At 62.1% G+C, this 18,747-nt stretch overlaps 2 protein-coding genes across 4 annotated transcripts; one reads left to right on the plus strand and one right to left on the minus strand.

The window, feature by feature from the left end:
* Positions 1 to 3,473: 3,473 nt before the first annotated feature.
* FCER2 (Fc fragment of IgE receptor II) lies at positions 3,474 to 12,392 on the plus strand. Of its 2 annotated transcripts, XM_043590207.1 has the most exons (11): positions 3,474 to 4,219; positions 6,026 to 6,146; positions 7,153 to 7,272; positions 7,597 to 7,650; positions 8,183 to 8,245; positions 8,462 to 8,524; positions 8,628 to 8,690; positions 8,796 to 8,885; positions 11,059 to 11,210; positions 11,339 to 11,445; positions 11,661 to 12,392. In XM_043590207.1, the coding sequence occupies exons 2-11, from the start codon at positions 6,125 to 6,127 to the stop codon at positions 11,797 to 11,799; spliced, it is 873 nt and encodes a 290-aa protein (XP_043446142.1). In that variant the 5' UTR covers positions 3,474 to 4,219; positions 6,026 to 6,124; the 3' UTR covers positions 11,800 to 12,392. The 2 variants fall into 2 exon arrangements, with proteins under 2 accessions (XP_043446142.1, XP_043446141.1); XM_043590206.1 differs by lacking the exons at positions 3,474 to 4,219; positions 6,026 to 6,146 and adding an exon at positions 6,276 to 6,503.
* Positions 12,393 to 16,181: 3,789 nt separating this feature from the next.
* On the minus strand, positions 16,182 to 18,449 carry TRAPPC5 (trafficking protein particle complex subunit 5). Of its 2 annotated transcripts, none has more exons than XM_043590208.1 (2): positions 18,358 to 18,449; positions 16,182 to 16,792 (listed from the first exon to the last, which is right to left on the minus strand). In XM_043590208.1, exon 2 carries the CDS (start codon positions 16,778 to 16,780, stop codon positions 16,214 to 16,216), a length of 567 nt encoding a protein of 188 aa, XP_043446143.1. In that variant the 5' UTR covers positions 16,781 to 16,792; positions 18,358 to 18,449; the 3' UTR covers positions 16,182 to 16,213. The 2 variants fall into 2 exon arrangements, with proteins under 2 accessions (XP_043446143.1, XP_043446144.1); XM_043590209.1 differs by lacking the exon at positions 18,358 to 18,449 and adding an exon at positions 18,241 to 18,259.
* Positions 18,450 to 18,747: the final 298 nt, after the last annotated feature.

The following is an 18,747-nucleotide window of genomic DNA, read 5'->3' on the forward strand; positions in this document are numbered from 1 at the left end:
TCCCTACCCCCGCGCCTACCTGTGCGTATCCCTCCTGTGATTCGTCGTGCGTGTGTGTGTCTGCGGTTAAGCCGCGTAGGGACCATCGGTCTCTCTGTACCTGCGTGCCTCTGCCGATGACGGTGTCACGTCACCCCGTGTGTGTGCGTGCCTCTGTGTGCCTGCGTGTTGGGGGCCCCCACCTGTACCCCTCACTTGGCTCTCACGTGAGCCCGACCCCGGCCCTGCAGAATTTCCACTTTCCCAGAGCACTGGGGTCCTTCCTGCAGGAGGTGATAAGGCTTCCGTGCCTGTCAGGGAGGCGCTGGCCAGGACCCAAAGCCCGGTGCCCTCCTCCTTCGGGGAAACTGAGACCCAAAGAGGGCAGAGGCTGTGGAAGCCACGTGGCCAAGCTGGGGGAGGCCGCAGGGCAAGCCCCTCTCTGGGACCTGGGGCCTCTGGGAAAAGAATGAATGGATTTCCCCTGTCTGGGAGGGGGCGGGGCACCACTCGAGGCTTTGAGGTTGCAAAGCCCCGGGAGAGGGCCTCCGGCAGCCAGCGTGAAACAGAAGGAAAATCCAACCTTCCCGAGGGGTCTGCTCAGACCTCACTTCACGTCCCTCAGGTTCAGAACCCTCCAGTCTAAACTAGCCCTTCTCCCCCACCCCCACCCCCACCCCCAGGACCCTAACCCTGCTTTTCCAGCACCTAAGACTGTCCTGCGGATTTGTGAATTTTAAACTTTGTTTTTATGCTGCATCGTGGATGAACCGTGAGGGTGTCATGCTAAGTGAAAGGGACTAAACACCAAAGCACAGACCCTGTAGGATCCCAGTTAGATGCCGTCCCTAGAGGAGTCCCCTCCGCAGAGACAGGAAGTAGATGGCGGGAGCCAGGGGCTGGGCGAGGGCAGGGGGAGTTGGTGTTTCGGGGGGGGGACGGAGTCTCAGTTTGGCAAGATGGAAAGTTCTAGAGACTGAGGGTGGGGATGGTGGCGTGGTGTGAGTGTGCTTAACGCCACTGCAAATGATTCAAATAGTAAATTTTGTGTTCTGTATATTTTATCACGATGAAAAACCGAAACCTCCCTCGCAAGAACTGGGCCTTTGTTCTCCGAACCTGGCACCCAGTAGGTGCCCAAATAATGGTTGTTGAGTAAATGAAAGAGGAGAGGTCATCTGTCCCCAGCAGATGGAGGGACAGACAGAGACACAGAGAAAGCATGTTCAAGCCCGAAGCCAGAACCTCCTCTTTGTCTGTAAATCATGCTTCAAAGCAGTGGTTCTCAACTGGGGGTGATTCTGCCCCTCAGGAGGCACTCGGCGATGTCTGGAGACATTTTTGGCGGTCGTGACTAGGTAGAAGGGGGGACTACTACTGGCAGCCAGAGGCTAGAGGCCAGGGATGTTGCCAAAGACCCTGCAATCTACAGGACAGCCCCCCACCCCAACAACAAGGAATCATCCGGCCCCAGTGCCAACAGAACTGAGAATGAGAAACCCGGTTTTAAAGCCACCTCCGCCTGCAAGCCCTTTGGGATTTGACACACCCACTCCCCTCCCGCCCACACACCCCCTCCTTCCTTTCTCCCTTTTGCAACACCAGGAGGGACCGATCAGGTGGGGAGAACCGGGGGCTGGGCCACCAGGGTGGGGTTGGGGTCAGCGTGGATGTTCCTTCATCACATTGGAATTGAACGCGGGGCCCTGTCCTAGGTGCTGAGGTTCTAAATTTAGAGGTTGAGGCTCCTCTCCGCACAGAGCACAGGTGAGAGGGTTGGGGATCAGAACACCCTTGGGGGTGAGTCGGGGTTGAATAGTGTCGGGCGGAGGCCAGGGTGGGGACCCTCCCGGGGATCGTTTGTGGTTGTTGCAGGACCCCTGACTCGTTCCTCCTGCGTCCAGATCCAGGTCTGTGCCGAGCAGGGGCCAGGGCAGGGGGGCCGGGGGGGGGGTGGGCTGCCCCGGGCTCAAGGATCCCAAACGTGAAAGAAGAACTGACACCCTCGATGGGGGCCCACATCCGCACGGTTTCCTGTTTTTCCCTTGAAGTGAACAGAGCCCTGGGTCGATACCGCAGAAGGGAAGAGGGAGGGGTCAGTCGCGTGACAGGGTTTACTGCAGCCCCGAGTAGGGGGGTTGAGATGTCACCCCCAAAGCATCCTCTTGTCTAAGTTCAGTCTTGGCAGGGACCCAGCTTCGCAGGAGCCGTGGAACCTTCCGGAAGGACACGGTGGAGACGGTGGGCACCAGTGTGGACGGGGGCTGGGCACCTGGGCTGCAGAGCTCTCAGAGGCTCAGGAACACCAAACCTCATCCCCACCCCCTCCTCGATTCGACACCTCCTACCCCGTCCTGTGTCTTCACTGCCACCCAGCGAGGCTTCTTCCCAAACTTTCTCCTCTTCCTTCCTGTGTCCTCAGCACTAGGACAGCCCCGCTGTCTACCAGAGGCTGCGACTGAGACCCAGTCAATTGTTACAGCATCTTCCGGGTGCCCCCCCCCCCATCCTCACCCATCACCAAAGCCCGTCTCTTCTCAAACCCGTCCGGTCATTCCCACAGCCACTGCCCCAGACACCTCCTCTGGTGCCTGGACCTGATGACAGCTCCCCCGTGTCCCCACCCCCACCTGGCCCCATGATGACACTCAGGGTCCGCCCCCCCCCCCCCCCCGCCGCCAGGACTCCTGCTGCCTTCTGTCCATCCAGCAGCCCCAGTGACCTCTCTCTGGTGCCCACCTGACCACTCTCTTCCCTACAATGACCATCTCCTGTCCCTTGGCAAAACACGCCGTGGGTTCAAGTCCCCGCAAGTAGCCCAGATCGAGTTGAGAGGGACAGTCGGGGCCCTGAATGAACAGCCTCAACCCAACAGTCATTCAGGCAGTACACATGTACTGAGGGCCACCCCTCCATGCTGGAAACACAGTGTGACACATGAGGCAGCTTCGTGCCTGCTGTCCTGGAGTGCAAAGTCCAGGGGACATGTCGGGCCAGGCCCCTCCCCATCTGGTGGTTGGCCCAGATCGGTCCCGGTGGGAAAGTGGGACACAGGGGCCCAAGTGGGCATCTTCCAGAGTGAGAGGCAGAGCATCAAGCCTGGAGGACGGAGGCAGCCCTTCCCGGCATGGGGATTGGTCTGGGGTGTCCCCCAGTCAAGAATGGGAAGAGGGTTAAGGATCAGAGGACACAGTTTAGGGAGGAAGGGCAGGGTGTGAGGTGTGAAGAAGTCCCCATAAGGGGCGCCCGAGTGGCTCAGTCGGTCAGGCGTCCGACTTTGGCTCAGATCATGATCCCACAGTTCGTGGGTTCGAGCCCCACGTCGGGCTCTGTGCTGACAGCTCGGAGCCTGGAGCCTGCTTCCGATTCTGTGTCTCCCTCTCTCTCTGCTCCCCCCCCCCCACTCCTGCTGTCTCTCTCTGTCTCTCAAAAATAAAATAAAAAAAAATATATATATATATATAAAAAAAAGAAGTCCCCATAAATCCAAGGCTAGGGGCACGGGGGTTAGGACTGCTGACTTGGGGCCTGCGCTGCCTGGGTTCAAATCCCGGCATTGCCATTTATGAGCTGTGCAACTTTGGACAAGTTACCTAACCTCTCTGCGCTCCACATTCTTCACCAAGAAGGCAGCATGAGGAACAAAAGCATCTACCTCATAACGTGCGAACGTTAAATGTTTCGATACACCTGGGACACCGGGAACTGTCCCCCCCCCCCCAACTCCCTGGCACACACTGGTATTAAATTCAACCCTGCAACAAAATTGTTACTATTTGACCAGAACGTTATCTCATGGATCTCTCTGTTTCCTCCCTACCTCCGGGCTCCCTCCTTGCTCATCCCTCTCTCTTTTCTCCTTTTCTTCCCTCTTCCCTGCCACAGTGGTACAATGACTTAGCCACGTTAGTTCAGTCCTGGCTCTCCCACTTACTTCCTCCAGCACTCTGGGAATGTGGCTTAGCCTCTCTGGACCTCAGTTTTGCTCACCTGCGTAATGGAGATAATAATAGGACGGACTTTACCCGGTTGTGGGGAGCATCAGGGGAGGCCATGCGTGTAATATGGGTAACCAGGTGGCAAGCCCATAATTAGGCCTGTGAAAATAGAAGCCGTGGGTGGGCCTGCTTTCAGAAGAAAACTGTCTCCCCAGGCCAAGGTCCTCACCACCGCCCGCGGCCCCGCCGGCCCCTCCAACCCGCCCCAGCGGACCAGGACAGCGACGCCGTTCGCAGCGCATGTGAGTGCGAGATACGTGTGAGTGGGTGGGCGTGCGACTGCGTGTCTGCGTGTGAATGTGGGAGCACACGCGTGTGACCCTCTGTGCGTGTGCGTGTGCGTGTGTGTTGGGACGTGGGACGTTGAAGGTTCCTTGGAAGGAGCGGCCTCGGGGCTGGGTCTCAAGGGACAGAAGGGCGGTGGGCAGCGGGCAGCGTGGACAGAATCGGCAGGCGCGCGGTGTCCTGGGTTGGGGCAGTTGAAGCCAGCGCCTGGCGTGACCGAGCAGAACAGATGAGCTTGGTGGGTGCACCGGGGGCTGATCGTGCGGACCCCGGAGGGCCGCGGAAAGCCGTCCGCAGGGCTGGGAGCTCCTAAGTCAGAAAGACGGCCCGGCATCAGGACCCTGCCCCCTGGCACTCACTGGCAGACACCCATCAGGAGGCCGTGTCCCCAGGTGGTTGAGCGAATAGGCTCCGATGTCACCTGTCCTGGGTTCAAGTCCCCATTCTACCATCGTGTGGCATGGACAAATTACCTCCTCGGGGCCTCAGTTTCCCCAGCTCCCCACCAGCAGGTTAACCGAGCGCCTGCTGCGTGCCACGCCCATCGTGCTGCATCCAGTGGGCTTGGCACGGTCACCCCTCGTTGACAGATGAGCAAACTTAAGTCGCTCGTCCTGGGAGAAGCCGGGACTCAGCCCCCAGTCTGTCCAGCTTGGGCTCAGGCACGTTTGGCTGCAGGACGGTCAGGCCTCTGGCCTCTTCCATGATGGCACAAGGTCCAGTGGGAGCTGCCGTTAATCAGAGCCTGGTCACTCCCCACACCCACCTCCCCGGAGCTCAGAGAGAGGAAGCATATTGCCCATAGTCCTACGGCAAGAGAGGCAGCCTGTAACCAAACCCGCCCTCTTTGGCACAAAATAGGTGCTCGAAAGACTTTGGGGCAGCTGGGTGGCTCCCTCGGTTAAGCCTCTGACTCCTGATTTCGGCTCAGGTCATGATCTCACGGTTCATGGGCTCGAGCCCCGCGTCAGGCTCTGCGCTGGCAGTGTGGAGCCTGCTGGGGATTCTCTCTCTCCCTCTCTCCCTCTCTCTCTCTGCCCCTCCCTGCTCACTCCCTCTCTCAAAATAAACAAATAAACTTAAAAAAAATTTTTTTAAAAAGTCAAGATACTTTAAAGATGCCTTGGGCACATTGCAGAAGAGGAAGCTGAGGTCTGGTGACGGAGTTTCTGCACCGCCCAGCAAGGCCTGACACACAGCAGGTGCCTGATAAGTGTTTAGGATCTGAAGACCCACTGTGCGCGCACGGCATCTTGCCGAGACACTCACCTATGTTGTCATCTCATTTGATCCTACCTCGACCTCGTGAGTTGGGTGCGAGCGTCCCTCCCATTCTATAGAGGGGACACTGACGCTCGGGAAGGTTGAGTCCCAAGCCACGCTGGCAACCGGCGGTGACAGCAGCAAGCTGATGATGATATTTGTGGGGCGACGGACCAGCCCTTGATCGAAGCACCTGACACATCCGTGAAGGGCACGTCACCACCCTGTGGTGCGGGTGTTACTGGCGTTTTATGGATGAGACGGTTGGTTTTGAGGTTCGGTCACTCGCTGCATTTATGAGGCACCTGCCGTGTACCCGGCCCGCGTCGGCTCTGGGGCGCCCACCTCTGGTCTCAGACCCGTGTCTCCCAGTGAAATGCCGCGCTGACTCCTGGTCACAGACGAAACAAAATCAGCCAATGGTCACCGAGCTCCTCGAGTCCCAGACGCTGTCCTGCGCCCGTAACCAGAGCCTGACGTCTAACCTTAATGCTCCTCAGAACCCGGATCCCGGCCAGAGCCGCGACGACACCCGCTAAGTGGGCTGCCTTGGGAGGTGGTGAGCAGCCTGTCACTGGGAGAATCCAAGCAGGGCGGCCATGGAGGAACATGTCTACTCAGGTGAGAGGGCTCTCTGGAGCTGACCCTGGCAAAACCGAGCACCTGGCCTCCTCCCTTCCACCCAAGAGAGGAGAGGGGTTCCTGGGTCTCTCCCTGGGAAGAAGGCCCAGCAAGGGGTGAGGGGGAGGTGAGCCCCGACTGGCCTTCTGGGCACAGAGCCAAGCAGGAGGGGGAAGCCGCAAGCCCCTCCCTGCCCTGACTCAACGCCCTCCAACAAAAAAAAATCGGCTCCAGCTCGGGTGCTGGGAGCCCGATAGATTTGGAAGAACGGGGACTCAGAGCAAGTAGAATCCAGCACGATGAATCCTCACGGCCAGGGCGAGGGCAGGGGGCCCGGACCCACGGTGGGGAGTCAAGGTAGAGTCCTGGGGGCCCCAGGGATTGTGGTGAGGCTCCGGGGGGTCTGACATCCGGGGAAAAGGCTGGGGAAGGGCTTGGATATGGAGGAAGAACACAGACCCAGCGTCCTGGGTTTAGAGAAGGGGTGAGGGGTGGAGGACAGCCACAGGGTGAGGGCAGGAGGTCCAAGGGGAAGGAGGACCCAGCTTCCCGGGCATGAGGCTGGAGCTCCAGCGTGAGGGGTAGGGGAAGAGGGTCACAGCGAGAGCTGGGTGGCAGTCGGCCACCTGATGGGGGACCATGGAGGGAGGGTCTCAGCTCCCGGCCCCCCACCCCGGGCTGCCTTTCTGGACGGCGCCCTGGCCCCAAGTCAGGCTTGCTGACCACTGGGGTGTGGGCAGAAGGGCTGGACGGGCGGAGGGACAGATTCAGAGATGCACAGACGCAGAGATGCATGGAGTCGGGGTGGGGGGCCACCGGTGGGGCACGAAGGTGGCATGTGGGGAAGGTGTGCGGAGCAGGCTGGGGGTCCACTGAGACCCACGGCTTTAGTGTGGGCTCTGGACAGACTCCCAGGACTTAGGGGCTGTGGGTGACGGGGAGACAGGCAGAGCCAAGCCCCGTCTCACGCTGCACCCCTTGGCGCTCCCCCCTCAACGCCCGGCAGAGTTCCCAAACCTTCCCGGAAGGCGGCGGTGGTGCTGTCGGCAAGGGACCCAGATGGCACTGTTGGGGCTGGTGACCGTCATGCTGTGGGCCGGGCTGCTGACCCTGCTTCTCTTCTGGCGTGAGGACACCCCCAGCCCCATGCGGCCCCTCTCTTGTGCTCTCTCCCAGAACCCCACTTTCAGATGCTGGGACGTCACGCCCCTCCGAGTCCAATTTCCCCATCGTGCCTCCCACCTTGTCCCCAGCGGGCCCCTCCCGAGGCCCTCTGCCCGCCCCCCACCCGAGAGCTCCCCACCCCGTCCAGCGTCTCTGTCTCCCATCCTTTCTGTGCCTCCCAAGTGGTATATACCCAAAGCCTCCCTCCCCAGCTGACAGGTGGGGGGGGGTGTGGTCGGGGGCTCCTGAAAACCCGTCTTTGCCCCTCCTCTTCTCCCCTCCCCAGACTGGGACGCTGTACAGAATCTGAAACAGCTGGAAGAAACCACTGCCCAGAACGGTAGGGGGGAGGGGTGGGGGGGAGAGGAGGCAGGGAGGGGGGCTCTCGTCCTGCTTCGGCCACTGGCCACTGTGGGACATGGGAGAAGGACTGGGCTCCAGCATCCCCTGCCGGGAAGTGGGGGTCAGCCTGCATTGCCCCCTCCCCTTGGGGTGAAAACCCGGAGCCTCTGGGAGAGACGGGGGCTCTACGAGGTGTCTGATGGGCTGTTAAGTAATGGCTCCAGGCCTCGGTTCCCTCACCTGTAAAGTGGGCACCGTTTCAGGGTGTCGAGGCAGAAACGAGCTGAGACTTGGTGAAGCATTTAGACCTGCCTCCAGTGAGCTTTCAGGAAACGCCGGCTGCTTTTACGTTGCATTCTGGGTGGGGGGAGGGTGCACGTGTTCATCCTATTCTTGCCTGCGTCTTCCTCAGTACCTTGTCCCCAAAATGAAAATGTGAGGGGACCCTGCACTCGGGGCCAGGGAGGGGAAGGATTTGAGGACGTGCCTTCCTGGTTCCTGAGGACACACCGTCTTTCCTGCGGTCCCAGTCTCTCAGGTTGCCAAGGACTTGGAAAGACACAGAGGGGACGAGATGGCCCAGAAATCCCGGGGTGAGTGATGTCAGCTCAGGTCGAGGAGGAGGAGTGGGGTGGGGGTGGGGGAGCCTGGATTAACATGTGGACAGAGTGCTCTAGGCCACCTGTGAATGGCAAAGTGAGCAGGGGACCCCGAAGACAGAGGCGAGAAGGACAAAGGGGCCAGCGGGGGAGCTGGGGGGGGGGGGCCTGAGGACCTGCTTACCACTGAGCCCCCTCCCCTGCACCCAGCTGCCCAGGTGTCACAGAACATGGAGGAAATCCAAGCTGAACAGAAAAGAATGAAAGCTCAGGGTGAGAGGCTGGTGGGGACGGGGGTCCTAGAGCTGGGAGGGACCGTGAGGCTGGGGGCCGGGCTCGGGGACTCCCAGCCCTGACCCCAGCCCGGCCCCGTCAGACTCTGAGCTCTCCCGGAACCTGGATGGACTTCGTTCGGACCTGAGCAACCTCAAGTCCCAGAGTGAGCCTTGGGAGGGGACGGGGTAGAGGGTGGAGGTGGGGGGGGGCGGGGGGGGGCGCGCTCCAAGCTCGTCTCTGACCACCGTCCCCCACCCGATCACCCGAGGCTTGAACGAGAGGCGCACAGCCTTGCACTCGTTGGAAAGGCTCCAGCAGGAGGTGGTAAAGCTGTGGGTTGAGCTCCACGTGTCCAACGGTGAGTGTGCTTGTGAGTCTGGGCCTGTGGTGTGCCGGGGCGTGCGAGCGACGGGATGGGTGTGGGGGGGGTGTGTGCTAGAGGGCTGCACGTGACAGAGTGGACGGGTGTGGGCTTACGTGTGCAGCAGGGTCCATGGGGGACACGCGGCAGTTTCTCTCTGAGTCCGGCCGCCTCTCTCCACGGAACTGGAGCGGGCGGGGGGGGGGGGGGAGCTCGCACGCTTTTTTCCCTCCTTCAGGTCGAAGCTTCCCTGTGTGTCACCATCTCCGGGTTCACTTTGCTTCTCCTTCCTCTGCCCCTCGTGGCTCAGAGGAGGGTCATCAGTAGGACGCCCTCAGCCACAGCCCTCCCAGAAGATTGTCTGACCAGCCACGGGGCTCAAGGGGGCGGGTCCCCTCTGCAGAGACGGGGCAATGCTGGTGGTGACAAGGCTTGGGGTGAGGGGTGGCCCCGGCAGGCTTCAGGAAGAGCAGAAGTCCCGTCAGCATGCCTTCGACCTGGGACAGGAACCCGGGCGCTCCCCACCCCCACCCTTGGTTTTTGACTTTCCACCCCTGGGAAGCCCCTGCTGCCCTAGTTGGCGAAGAGAAGAGGAAGGTTCTGTGCTTGGTGTGGAGTGCAGCCCCCCGGGACATGCCGTGGCTGTGGGAATCCCAGCCAGAAACCCGGCAGTGGTCCCTCTGGGGAGGGCTCTGGGCCACGTTCATGTGGATGGATGACCTCCCAGTTCCTACCCGGTCCCTGGGGTGACCTGGGGGCTGAGGCCAGCTCCAGGGCTGTCTCTTGATGGGGACACAGGCAGGGTACCTCCCTCCAGGTTTTCTTCAAGTGCCCAGGGATACCCCCTTCCGGTTTTAATGTTCCCCACCCCCCTGCACCAGTGGCCACATACTGGTTACTGGCCCATGTGTGAGAAACACATCCAGCTTTGATCCCCCAGAGGTTGGGGACCCCAGGTCTCTTTTAAAAATTCCTCCCAAGCTCTGGAGCCCTCTCTACACATCATTCCAAGAAAAGCTGTTTTCAATCAAGAGTGAGTCAACCCAGTAACAGTGGGTATAACCCCCCATCTGGGAGTCCTGGGTGGGAGGTGTGGTGACAGTGCCTAAGAGTTTCTCCGGGATGTGGACAAGAGGAGACAGAGACCAAGGCAGCCCCAGGTCAAGGCCATGCGGACCCAGCCCTCCCTAAGCTCTCCTGCTCGGTCCCTCCAACTAGACAGAAATCGTTGCATTCTCCCCAAATCTGGTCAACAAGGCTGGTTTTGAGGGTGCCGATAGCAATGGCCACCAGGGTTGTCACTGGAGCTGTTGGTGGGGACAATACAAGGGGACCATGATGCTGGCAACCGTGGCCTCGGCAGGTCGGCCCTGGTGATTAAGCCGTGGCTGGTGTGAAGACGGTGTTGGCCGTGCTGGTGGCACTGGAGAGAGGTTGCTGGCGATCCTGGGTCCCCCCGGTGATGGCGGTGGGACTGAAGGTGCCGCTGAGAGCGGTGGGGTTGGTGGCCATGGTGTTGGCGGTTGACACGCTTCTGACCGTGAACGTGTTTGTGGTGATGCCGTTGGTGGTCGAGGGGCCACGGGCCACAGAGCTGGTGACGTGGTGATGCCGCGGGTCTCTTTGTGGGGCTGATGCTGGCAGAGGCCAAAGAGCTGCTGGCCAAGAGGTGTCTACGATGACGGTGTCGGTGACAGGCATTCTGGGGGTGGGGGGGGGGGGGGGTGGGGGGGGGGGGGGGGGGGCGGGGAGGGGTGATATTTGTGGCAATGGTGCGGGCAGCCGAGGTGCTCCCGCCGGGCGGCTGGTCTGGCCAGGAAGAGGGGCAACCTGCAAGTTGGTCTGCTTTCAGCCCGGACCCCAAGAGTGACCCCAGGAGAGACGCTGCCACCCACCCTGCCTATTGTCCCCACGGTGCCGGCCACGGCGCCGGCCACAGCGCCCGCCACGGCGCCGGCCACAACGTCCGCCACCGCGCTGGCCACAGCGCCCGCCACGGCGCCGGCCACAGCGCCCACCACGGCGCCGGCCACAACGTCCGCCACCGCGCTGGCCACAGCGCCAGCCACGGCGCCGGCCACGTCCGCCACGGCGCCGGCCACAGAGCCCGCCACGGCGCCCGCCACGGCGCCCACCACACCCGCACCCCTGAGCCTCTCCTCCGCCCCAGGCTCCACGTGTAACACGTGCCCCGAGAACTGGGTCAACTTCCAGAGGAAATGCTACTACTTCGGCGAGGGCGCCAAGAAGTGGATCCAGGCCCGGTTTGCCTGCAGCAAACTGCAAGGGCGGCTGGTCAGCATCCACAGCCAAGAGGAGCAGGTGGGCGGGGCTCTGCAGAGGGCGTGGCCAGCAGGGGGCGGGGATCCCACCGCGACCTCTTGTGCGGTGGGGGGGGGGGGGACCCCAGGCACACCCCGCGGCCCCTCCAGCCCCGTCCTGCTCCCCAGGACTTCCTGGCCAAACGCGCCAACAGGAAGGGCACCTGGATTGGCCTTCGGGACCTGGACATAGAGGGGGAGTTTATCTGGATGGATGAGAACCCCCTGAACTACAGGTGAGGCCCAGACTCCGACGGGGTGCCTGTCCGCAGTGGTCGGGTTGAGGGGAGGGGATGTGGGCAGCCGGTGTCCCTGGGCTTGCAGGGCGTGGGGAGTGGGGATCCAGGGATGGGGGGAGGGGCCCAGACCCCGAGGGATGCGTCTAGGCCGAAGGCAGTAGTAGGGTTCCTGCCCCCGACCCCATCCTCTGACCTGATGTCTTCTGCTCCAGCAACTGGCGGCCGGGGGAACCCAACAACCAGGGCCAGGGCGAGGACTGTGTGATGATGCAGGGCTCCGGGCAGTGGAACGATGCCTTCTGTGGCAGCCGGCTGGACGGCTGGGTGTGTGACCGGCTGGCCACATGCTGACCGCCCCTCCCCCGCCACCTCGGCCCCCTCCCTGGGGTTCCCCAGGAGGTCCTTGGAGACGCAGACCCTGACGGCCCCCTGCCCACCTGCCAGGTGCACCCCTGCGTTGCTCCCCCAGCTCAGACACAGGAGCAGCCGGGCCCACGGCCGGGCCCGCAGCCGCGGCCTGGATGCCTGTTTTGTGGCTAAGGCCCCAGCATCCCTTTCTCCTGTCCAAGAGGAAGAAGGGCTGTTGACCCCTCCCCGGCTCCTGCCAATGCCCCTGAGGGCCTGTCCCTTACTCCTCAGCCCAGCAGGCTGTCACCATGTCCCTGCCTTCAAGGGCTCAGAGTACCCACCTCGAGAACTTTCCAGAGAGCCTCAGACCCCTGTGAGCTTCCTCTGTCGGGCCGCCCCGCAGTCTGCTGGAGTCAGGACCACACCCCTGCCCCACCCCTGGCCTCCCTAGATGCAGCCCCCGTGTCTTAGCACCCCAGGGAGAGGTCCCCAGCTCAGGCAGCCAGTCCCCTTGCCCCCAGCCCATGTCAATAAAATGGGGGCGAAGATGGCCCCATCTCAGAAGCCTCCAGGCGTGGGAGCCGGGAGTTCCAGAACCTGGTGCCTGAGTCCGTCTGAGTATGCAGAACAGCTGAAGCAGCACTTGTATCTCTCCACCGTTTCCCCTCTACTTTATGACAAGAAGCATGTACTAGGCAGGGCTGGAGACAAAGACTCTGGGATCTAATGGAGCAGAGAACACCCTAGACGCCTAAAAGTACCACAGGGCAGGGCAGTGGGCTGGTCCCCCCCCCCCCCCCCCCACCTAGGCTGCTGGCAGGAGGGCACAAGCTCACGCATGGGAAGTGCTGAATGGACCTGGTATACAGAAGGCACTCAGGAAATGCTAGCAGGCCCAGGGTGGCCTGGCCACCCAGGTCCAAAGGTGCTGGTATGACTCTGACACAGGTTTTGAAAGAAACAGGTGGCACCAGCCCTGCACCAGAGGCTGAGGAGGGAGGCGGGCCAGGATCGCAGGACACCCCTCGTCAAACTCCTCGCCTACCCACCCCACCCCCAGCTCCCGGCCTAGGAAGAAAGAACCAGGGGCGCCTGGGTGGCTCACTTGGTGAAGGGTCTGGCTTCGGCTCAGGTCATGACCTCACAGTTCACAGGTTCAAGCCCCGCATCGGTTTGTGCTGAGGGCGGAGCCTGGAGCCTGCTTCCGATTCTGTCTCTGCCTCTCTCTCTCTCTCTGCCCCTCCCCTGCTTGCACTCTCTCTCTTTCTAAAAATAAATCAACATTAAAAAAAGAAAAGGAAGAACCAGATGGCTCACGTGATTCTCAAGCCTCCTGGAGGGGAATCTGTGGGGGGAGGACCACACTGGACCACCTTGGACCTGGGAGTCAGTGGCCCGGGCCTAGGGGGCTGGGGAGGGCCCTACAGTGGCACCCAGGAGACCTGGGGCCGGGAAAGGGCAGGGATAGAGCTCGTCCTAGGTCACCTGTTACCAAGCCATTGTCCCTCCCACCCCCCCCCACCACCACCAATTTCTGCCTCCTCCAGACCCCTCCCAGCCCCCAGGCCAGAGCACAACTACCTACCTGAGCTCCACAAAGGGGACTCCCAGCCCCACTCTGCAGGTCACCCAGGCCCATGTTGGGATGACAGTCATCACCGGTTTCCCTCACTGAACCCTCCAAATCCTCAGGGAAAGCCATGTGCAGAATCTGTCCACTCCTCACCCCTCCAGCAACCGCCTTGGTATAGCCCCTGCCCTAGCTTGCCTCAATCTCTTCTTCACTGTCCCAGACCTTCCAGAAGTTTCCTTCTGGCTCAGAGGAAAAAAAAACCCCACAATCTTACAGGGTGCTTTGCAATTGCAGAATCCCTGCAGCTTGCCTTGTCTCCCCAGCTTCACCTCCTCTCTGCCCTCCCCCAACCCCAGCACCTACACCAGCCTCCTCACTGGCCCTTACACATATAGGCTTGCTCTTTGCCTCAGGGCCTTTGCACATGCCCCCTCCCCTGCTAGCTCTTCAGTGAGGGCTATCCTGGGCTCCCCGTCCTTCCTGTTTAAAATGACACCCCTGACTCCGGCTCCCTTTTACCTTTGATCTACTTTCTCAGCAGAGAACGTTTCCCCTTCCAACCAAACTTGTCACTCACGGATCTGTGTGTGCTCGCCGCCCCCCTCCCCACCCCCCCCCCCCCCGCCAGGGCTAGCATGTGAGCTTCAGGAGGGCAGGAGCATTGGTCTTGCTCTCAGCTGTGACCCTAGCAGCTGACACAGAGTAGGTGTTCAATAAATAGCTGTTGGATAATCAATGTGTGTCCATGGGCAAATGACCTCTTCTCACAGAACCCACTTTGTGGTCTGTTCAACGAGGGGGAGGCTCATGTCTGGCTGGCTCACCGAGGGCTGGTGCTGGGTTCTTCCTCCTCACCCCTCACCCCCCACCCCCCGGCCCCGGCCAACCTGTCTGGGGGCTTCAGGACTTCAGCAGGGACTTTATTTACAGCTCACAAACCCCCGCCCCGCATCCCGCCCTCGGGGACCAGCCCATCTCTTCCTCCCCCTGCCCTTTCTCTCTGGCAAACTTCACTGCCAGGCCTCTGGATGCAGCAGGCTGGGCCATCCCTGCCTCCCGCAACCTGCCCCTCACCCAGCAGGCCCTGCAGGCCAAGCTCGCCAGGGTCCCCGGGGGACCTGAGGCTGCTAAGCCCAAAGCCTCCCGCAGCTCCCCCTGAAAATCCGGCTTCCCAGGCACCAGGTGCCCTGCCCACTCCACCTAGACGGGCGGCACCCGCCACTGTGCTGACTCCTGGACTCCAGACCTCCGATCCTCCTTGGCTTCCTAGACATTGACCCCTCGCCCCCGATTCAGACTGCCACTGTGACCACCCCCTTCCCCAGGCAACAGCTATTTCCTGACCATGGCCATCCCTGTGCTATACACGGGAGGCGCCCCCAAGTTCCATTTATGGACCACGTATCTTCGAGATGTGCCGACACCCCCCCCCCATCACCCTGGTTGGAATTCCCGAAACTGCCCCCTGACCAAACCCAGCACCTCGCCGCCCCATGCCCGCCTCCACCAAGCACCCCAAAAACGCAATGGAAAAGCTGCATCCGTCCCGCCCTTAAACCCTCCATCAACAGTGAGGGGACCCAGCCCAGGGCACCGCCAAGTTCTCCTTCACGTCAGGCTCATTGAAATCCAGGGGAAGGGGGAGGGGGAGGGAGGAAGAGACCTTTGAAAAGTTTCCCCCCAGAAGTCTGGCAGGATGGACCCTGGGGAGGAGGAGCTCTCAGGAACCCCGCGAGGGTGGTGGGCAGAAGGGAAAGGCAGGGTTGCCTCAGGCGTCAGATTTTACTTTTTCAACAAGGCACACACGGGGCACCTGGCTGGCTCAGTAGGTACGGCATGCAACTCTTGATCCTGATCAGGGTTGTGAGCTCGAGCCCCGTGTTGGATGTAGACGTTACTTAAAAGTAAAATCGTAAAAAGACACAACAAGGATATGTTCATGTATCATCGACATCAACTTCAAAATACGGTAGGCGCCCCGAGATTTCGGAAGGGAGCCCATCCATTTCCCCAGGTCTCCAGGGGGGTAATTCTTAAAATGCGGCCCCCCGGAGCATCAGCCAGTTCCTGGGAACTTCCAGAAATGCAAATCCTCAGCCCACTCAGATCTGCAGAATCGGAAACTCTGGGGGTGGGGCCCGGCCACCCCAGTTGGAACATACTCTGTGCCCTAGAGCACCGCTTCTCAAAATAGGGTACACAGGAATCCCCTGGGGATCTTGCCGAATGACACGCTGTTAGTGGTCCTTCGGGGGGCCCGAGAGTCCGCATTTCTGACAACCTCCCAGGAGATACGGAGGCTGCCTGTCGTGGACCACATTTTGAGAGGCGAGGCTCTAAAGCAGGGGTCAGCAAAGGATCCCCCTCCGCCTGTTTTCTAGACACACAGCCGCACCCAATCCTTGCCATACTGCTGTCTACACCGCGGAGCAGAGTGGCTGGACAGAGACTTCTAGGCATAAACTCCTATCTGGTCCTTTACAGAAGAAGTGTGCCCGCCTGATGGAGCCTCTCTCCGCCTGATCCCTCACCCCCCACCTCTCCGGCCTGGCCTCCAATCGTGATTCCAGAGAGGGTCAGCATCCTCCTGCCTCCAGCCACGCCAGCAGCTCCTTCTGCAGACTTCTCTACACACTGCCCCCGCATTCCCCCGGCCCCGTCTGGAAGCCCACCCCCACCGCAGCCCCACGGCATCCCAAACAGGCTTGGGTCCCGGCCTCCCTCACCAGCCTGAGGCAGGGACCTGGGTCGAGGCGTTGAGCGGATCTCTGAGCCCCCCCCCCCCCCCCAAGACACAAGACACACTTGGGACGGAGGCTCTCTGCATCTTTATCTCCCGCGGGTTCAGCGGCCCTCCAGCGCCCGGTCTCGGGCTATGACGGCCTCCTCAAACTTGATCATGAGCGTGGTGCCCTTGTGCCAGTGCGCCGTGACCTTAGCAGGAAAGCCGCTGTGCGTGAGCACCGCCTCCACGATGCCCGCCGTGAAGCTGGCGCAGTTGAGCGTGCTGTTCTCCTTGGGCACGGAGATGTAGGTGTTGATGAGCGGCTCCCGCTCTATGATGTAGAAGGTTCGCGCGTCGTCGTTGGCCTGCTCCAGCTTGTCGGCCTCCTTGCCGAAGAGCGCCTTCCACACGGCGCCCTTGACGAAGAGCAGGGCACCCAGCACCTTGGTCTCGCGCCGGGCACCCTTTTCGCGGGCCACCAGGGCGTCCAGAACGCGCGCGCCCACCTGGCGGCCCAGCGCGGCCAGGCGCGCCTGCAGCTCGGCCACGGAGAAGACGCGGCTCTGGCAGTGCTGTACCAGCTCGGAGAAGAGCAGCGCGAAGGCGCTCAGGCTCACCTCGGTGCGCGGCCGCACCAGCGCGCGCTCCAGCAGCGCCGACTTCCCGCGCGTGAAGCGCGCCTCCATCCTGCCGCCGCCCTGCGGGGACACAAGGAAACGCGTGTGGGGCGGGGAGGGGGGCGCGGAGAACGCGCTACCGGGTCTGTGTGCTCCACTGCTGACCTCCCGTGTAGGAAGAGAAGAGGGGGAAAGAAAGGGGGGCGTCCGCCTGCGCGTAAAGCACGCCCCCTCCATGAAGCCTAAGCCCGTGAAGGAAGACGGGGAAAGAGGCAGGTTTGCACCTTTGGGGGAAGGGGGGAGGTGGGAAGACACAAGAGGGGGAAGGGAAGGGGGCGCTGGAAACCACTCTTAAGTTCCAGGCGATTGCTCCTACGTGGAAAGGACCTCTGTGCCCTGCCCCCTCTGCCACCTGTGGGAGCGACTAGAGAACCAGTGCATGGGGGGGGGGGGGGGGACGGGACAAGGATGGGGGGCCGTGAGAAGACTCGGGTACTGTCCCCTGCAAGCGCTCCAGCAAAAACAGCGCTGACTTCTGCAGATGAAGAGAACATCCCCGCCTCTCCCCTGCGGAAAGCCAGAGAAACGGGAGAAGGCAGTAGGGTGCGTCAAGACCCATGGCGGGGGTGGGGGTGGGGGGCTGCGGTTTGGGGGACGAACAGTGGAGATGCGAGGGGCAAACTAGGAGGAAACGGCTCTGGCAGCGCCCATGTGTCAGGCACGAAGCACACCTCCTTGAGACGTGGGCGGGCCTGCGTTTGTAAGGAAGACTGCAGGGGGGGCGCACAGAAGGCGTTGGGAACCCCTCCATCTCCGCGCCCTCCAGAAATGTAGCTGGACAGTGGAGGACAAGGTGGAGGAGGCCGAGGCCGACTGTGAGACCCGAAGTTTGGGGGGCCCAGGAGGGGGCGCTGTGATCCTCCCATCCTAGCGCCCCAAGCCAGTGGTCAGTGGGGGAAGAGACCCGGAAAAGGCTGTTGGAGAAAACCCAGAGGGGGCGCTAAGATCTCCGCAGAGCGGATCTACGGTGGGGGTGTGGGGGACAGGAGCTGCTGGGGGGAATCCCAAGGGCGCGGAGACACCCTCCCTCCCCGCCCCGCGTCCTCGCCCATTCAAGTGTGAAGCCTCTGCCAAGGGTGGGGTCGAGAGGAGGAGCGGAGAACCCCCTTCCCACTACCAGGGAAGGAGCCAGAGGCCGGCGGGGTCTGGGGAGGGTGGGCCTGCCCCAACGAAGTCTGCGTGGCGGCGGGGGGGGGGGGGTAAGGCCAGCGGGGGAGGGGGTCCAGGGGCTCCAAGACGCCCCCCAGGTGCGCAGCCGACTACAGGAGGGCCCAGAGCGTGAGACGGGGGCGGGGGGGGGGGGCGGTGTTGAGACCCCTCCACCGGGCTGTGATGGGGGCCAGTAAGCTAAGCCCCGGAGAGGCGGGGGCCCCAAGCCCCCCACGCCGGCGTGAACCGGGCAGAGGGCCGGGGAGGGAGCCCACCCTCCTCAAGGACTCCCCCCCTTGAGTGGGCCGAAGCGGACGGACCGGGGATCGGGGGCGCCGAGACCTTAGCCCGGGATCCCCAGGCCCACCGGGCGCGGGAGGGTCCGAGAACGGGCGAGGCCCGACGCGGGTAGGGGTCGCGGGCGGGCGGGGTCTCACCAGGGTACTGAGGCCTTCGGTTCGGCCGAGCAGCTTTACGGCGCCGTAAAAGGCCTTAAGTGCGCAGGCGCTGCGGCGGACAGGCTCGTGGGCGGGGCGCGCGCGCTCACGGAGATTCCAGAGAGCGGCCGCCTGGGGGCGCGCGTGTCCGGGGCACCCGACGGAGGGGTGTGGCCCTGAGGCCAAGGGCCGGGCTGGCGTGGGGTGCCAAGCGCTCAGGCAAACTGCACGGATGGCTACCGGCTCAAGGGCACACAGTTGACGATGGGCCCAAGTCTCGGTCTCAGGGGCACATGTGTGCCCTTGGGCATACGTCTATTTGGCCTGGGAGCACACCTATGCCTTGGGGACACAGTCTCTGGTCTTAGGGACACGTGTATATCCTTGGGC

This window comes from Prionailurus bengalensis, chromosome A2, assembly GCF_016509475.1.
Source record: "Prionailurus bengalensis isolate Pbe53 chromosome A2, Fcat_Pben_1.1_paternal_pri, whole genome shotgun sequence".
Taxonomy (NCBI): domain Eukaryota; kingdom Metazoa; phylum Chordata; class Mammalia; order Carnivora; family Felidae; genus Prionailurus; species Prionailurus bengalensis.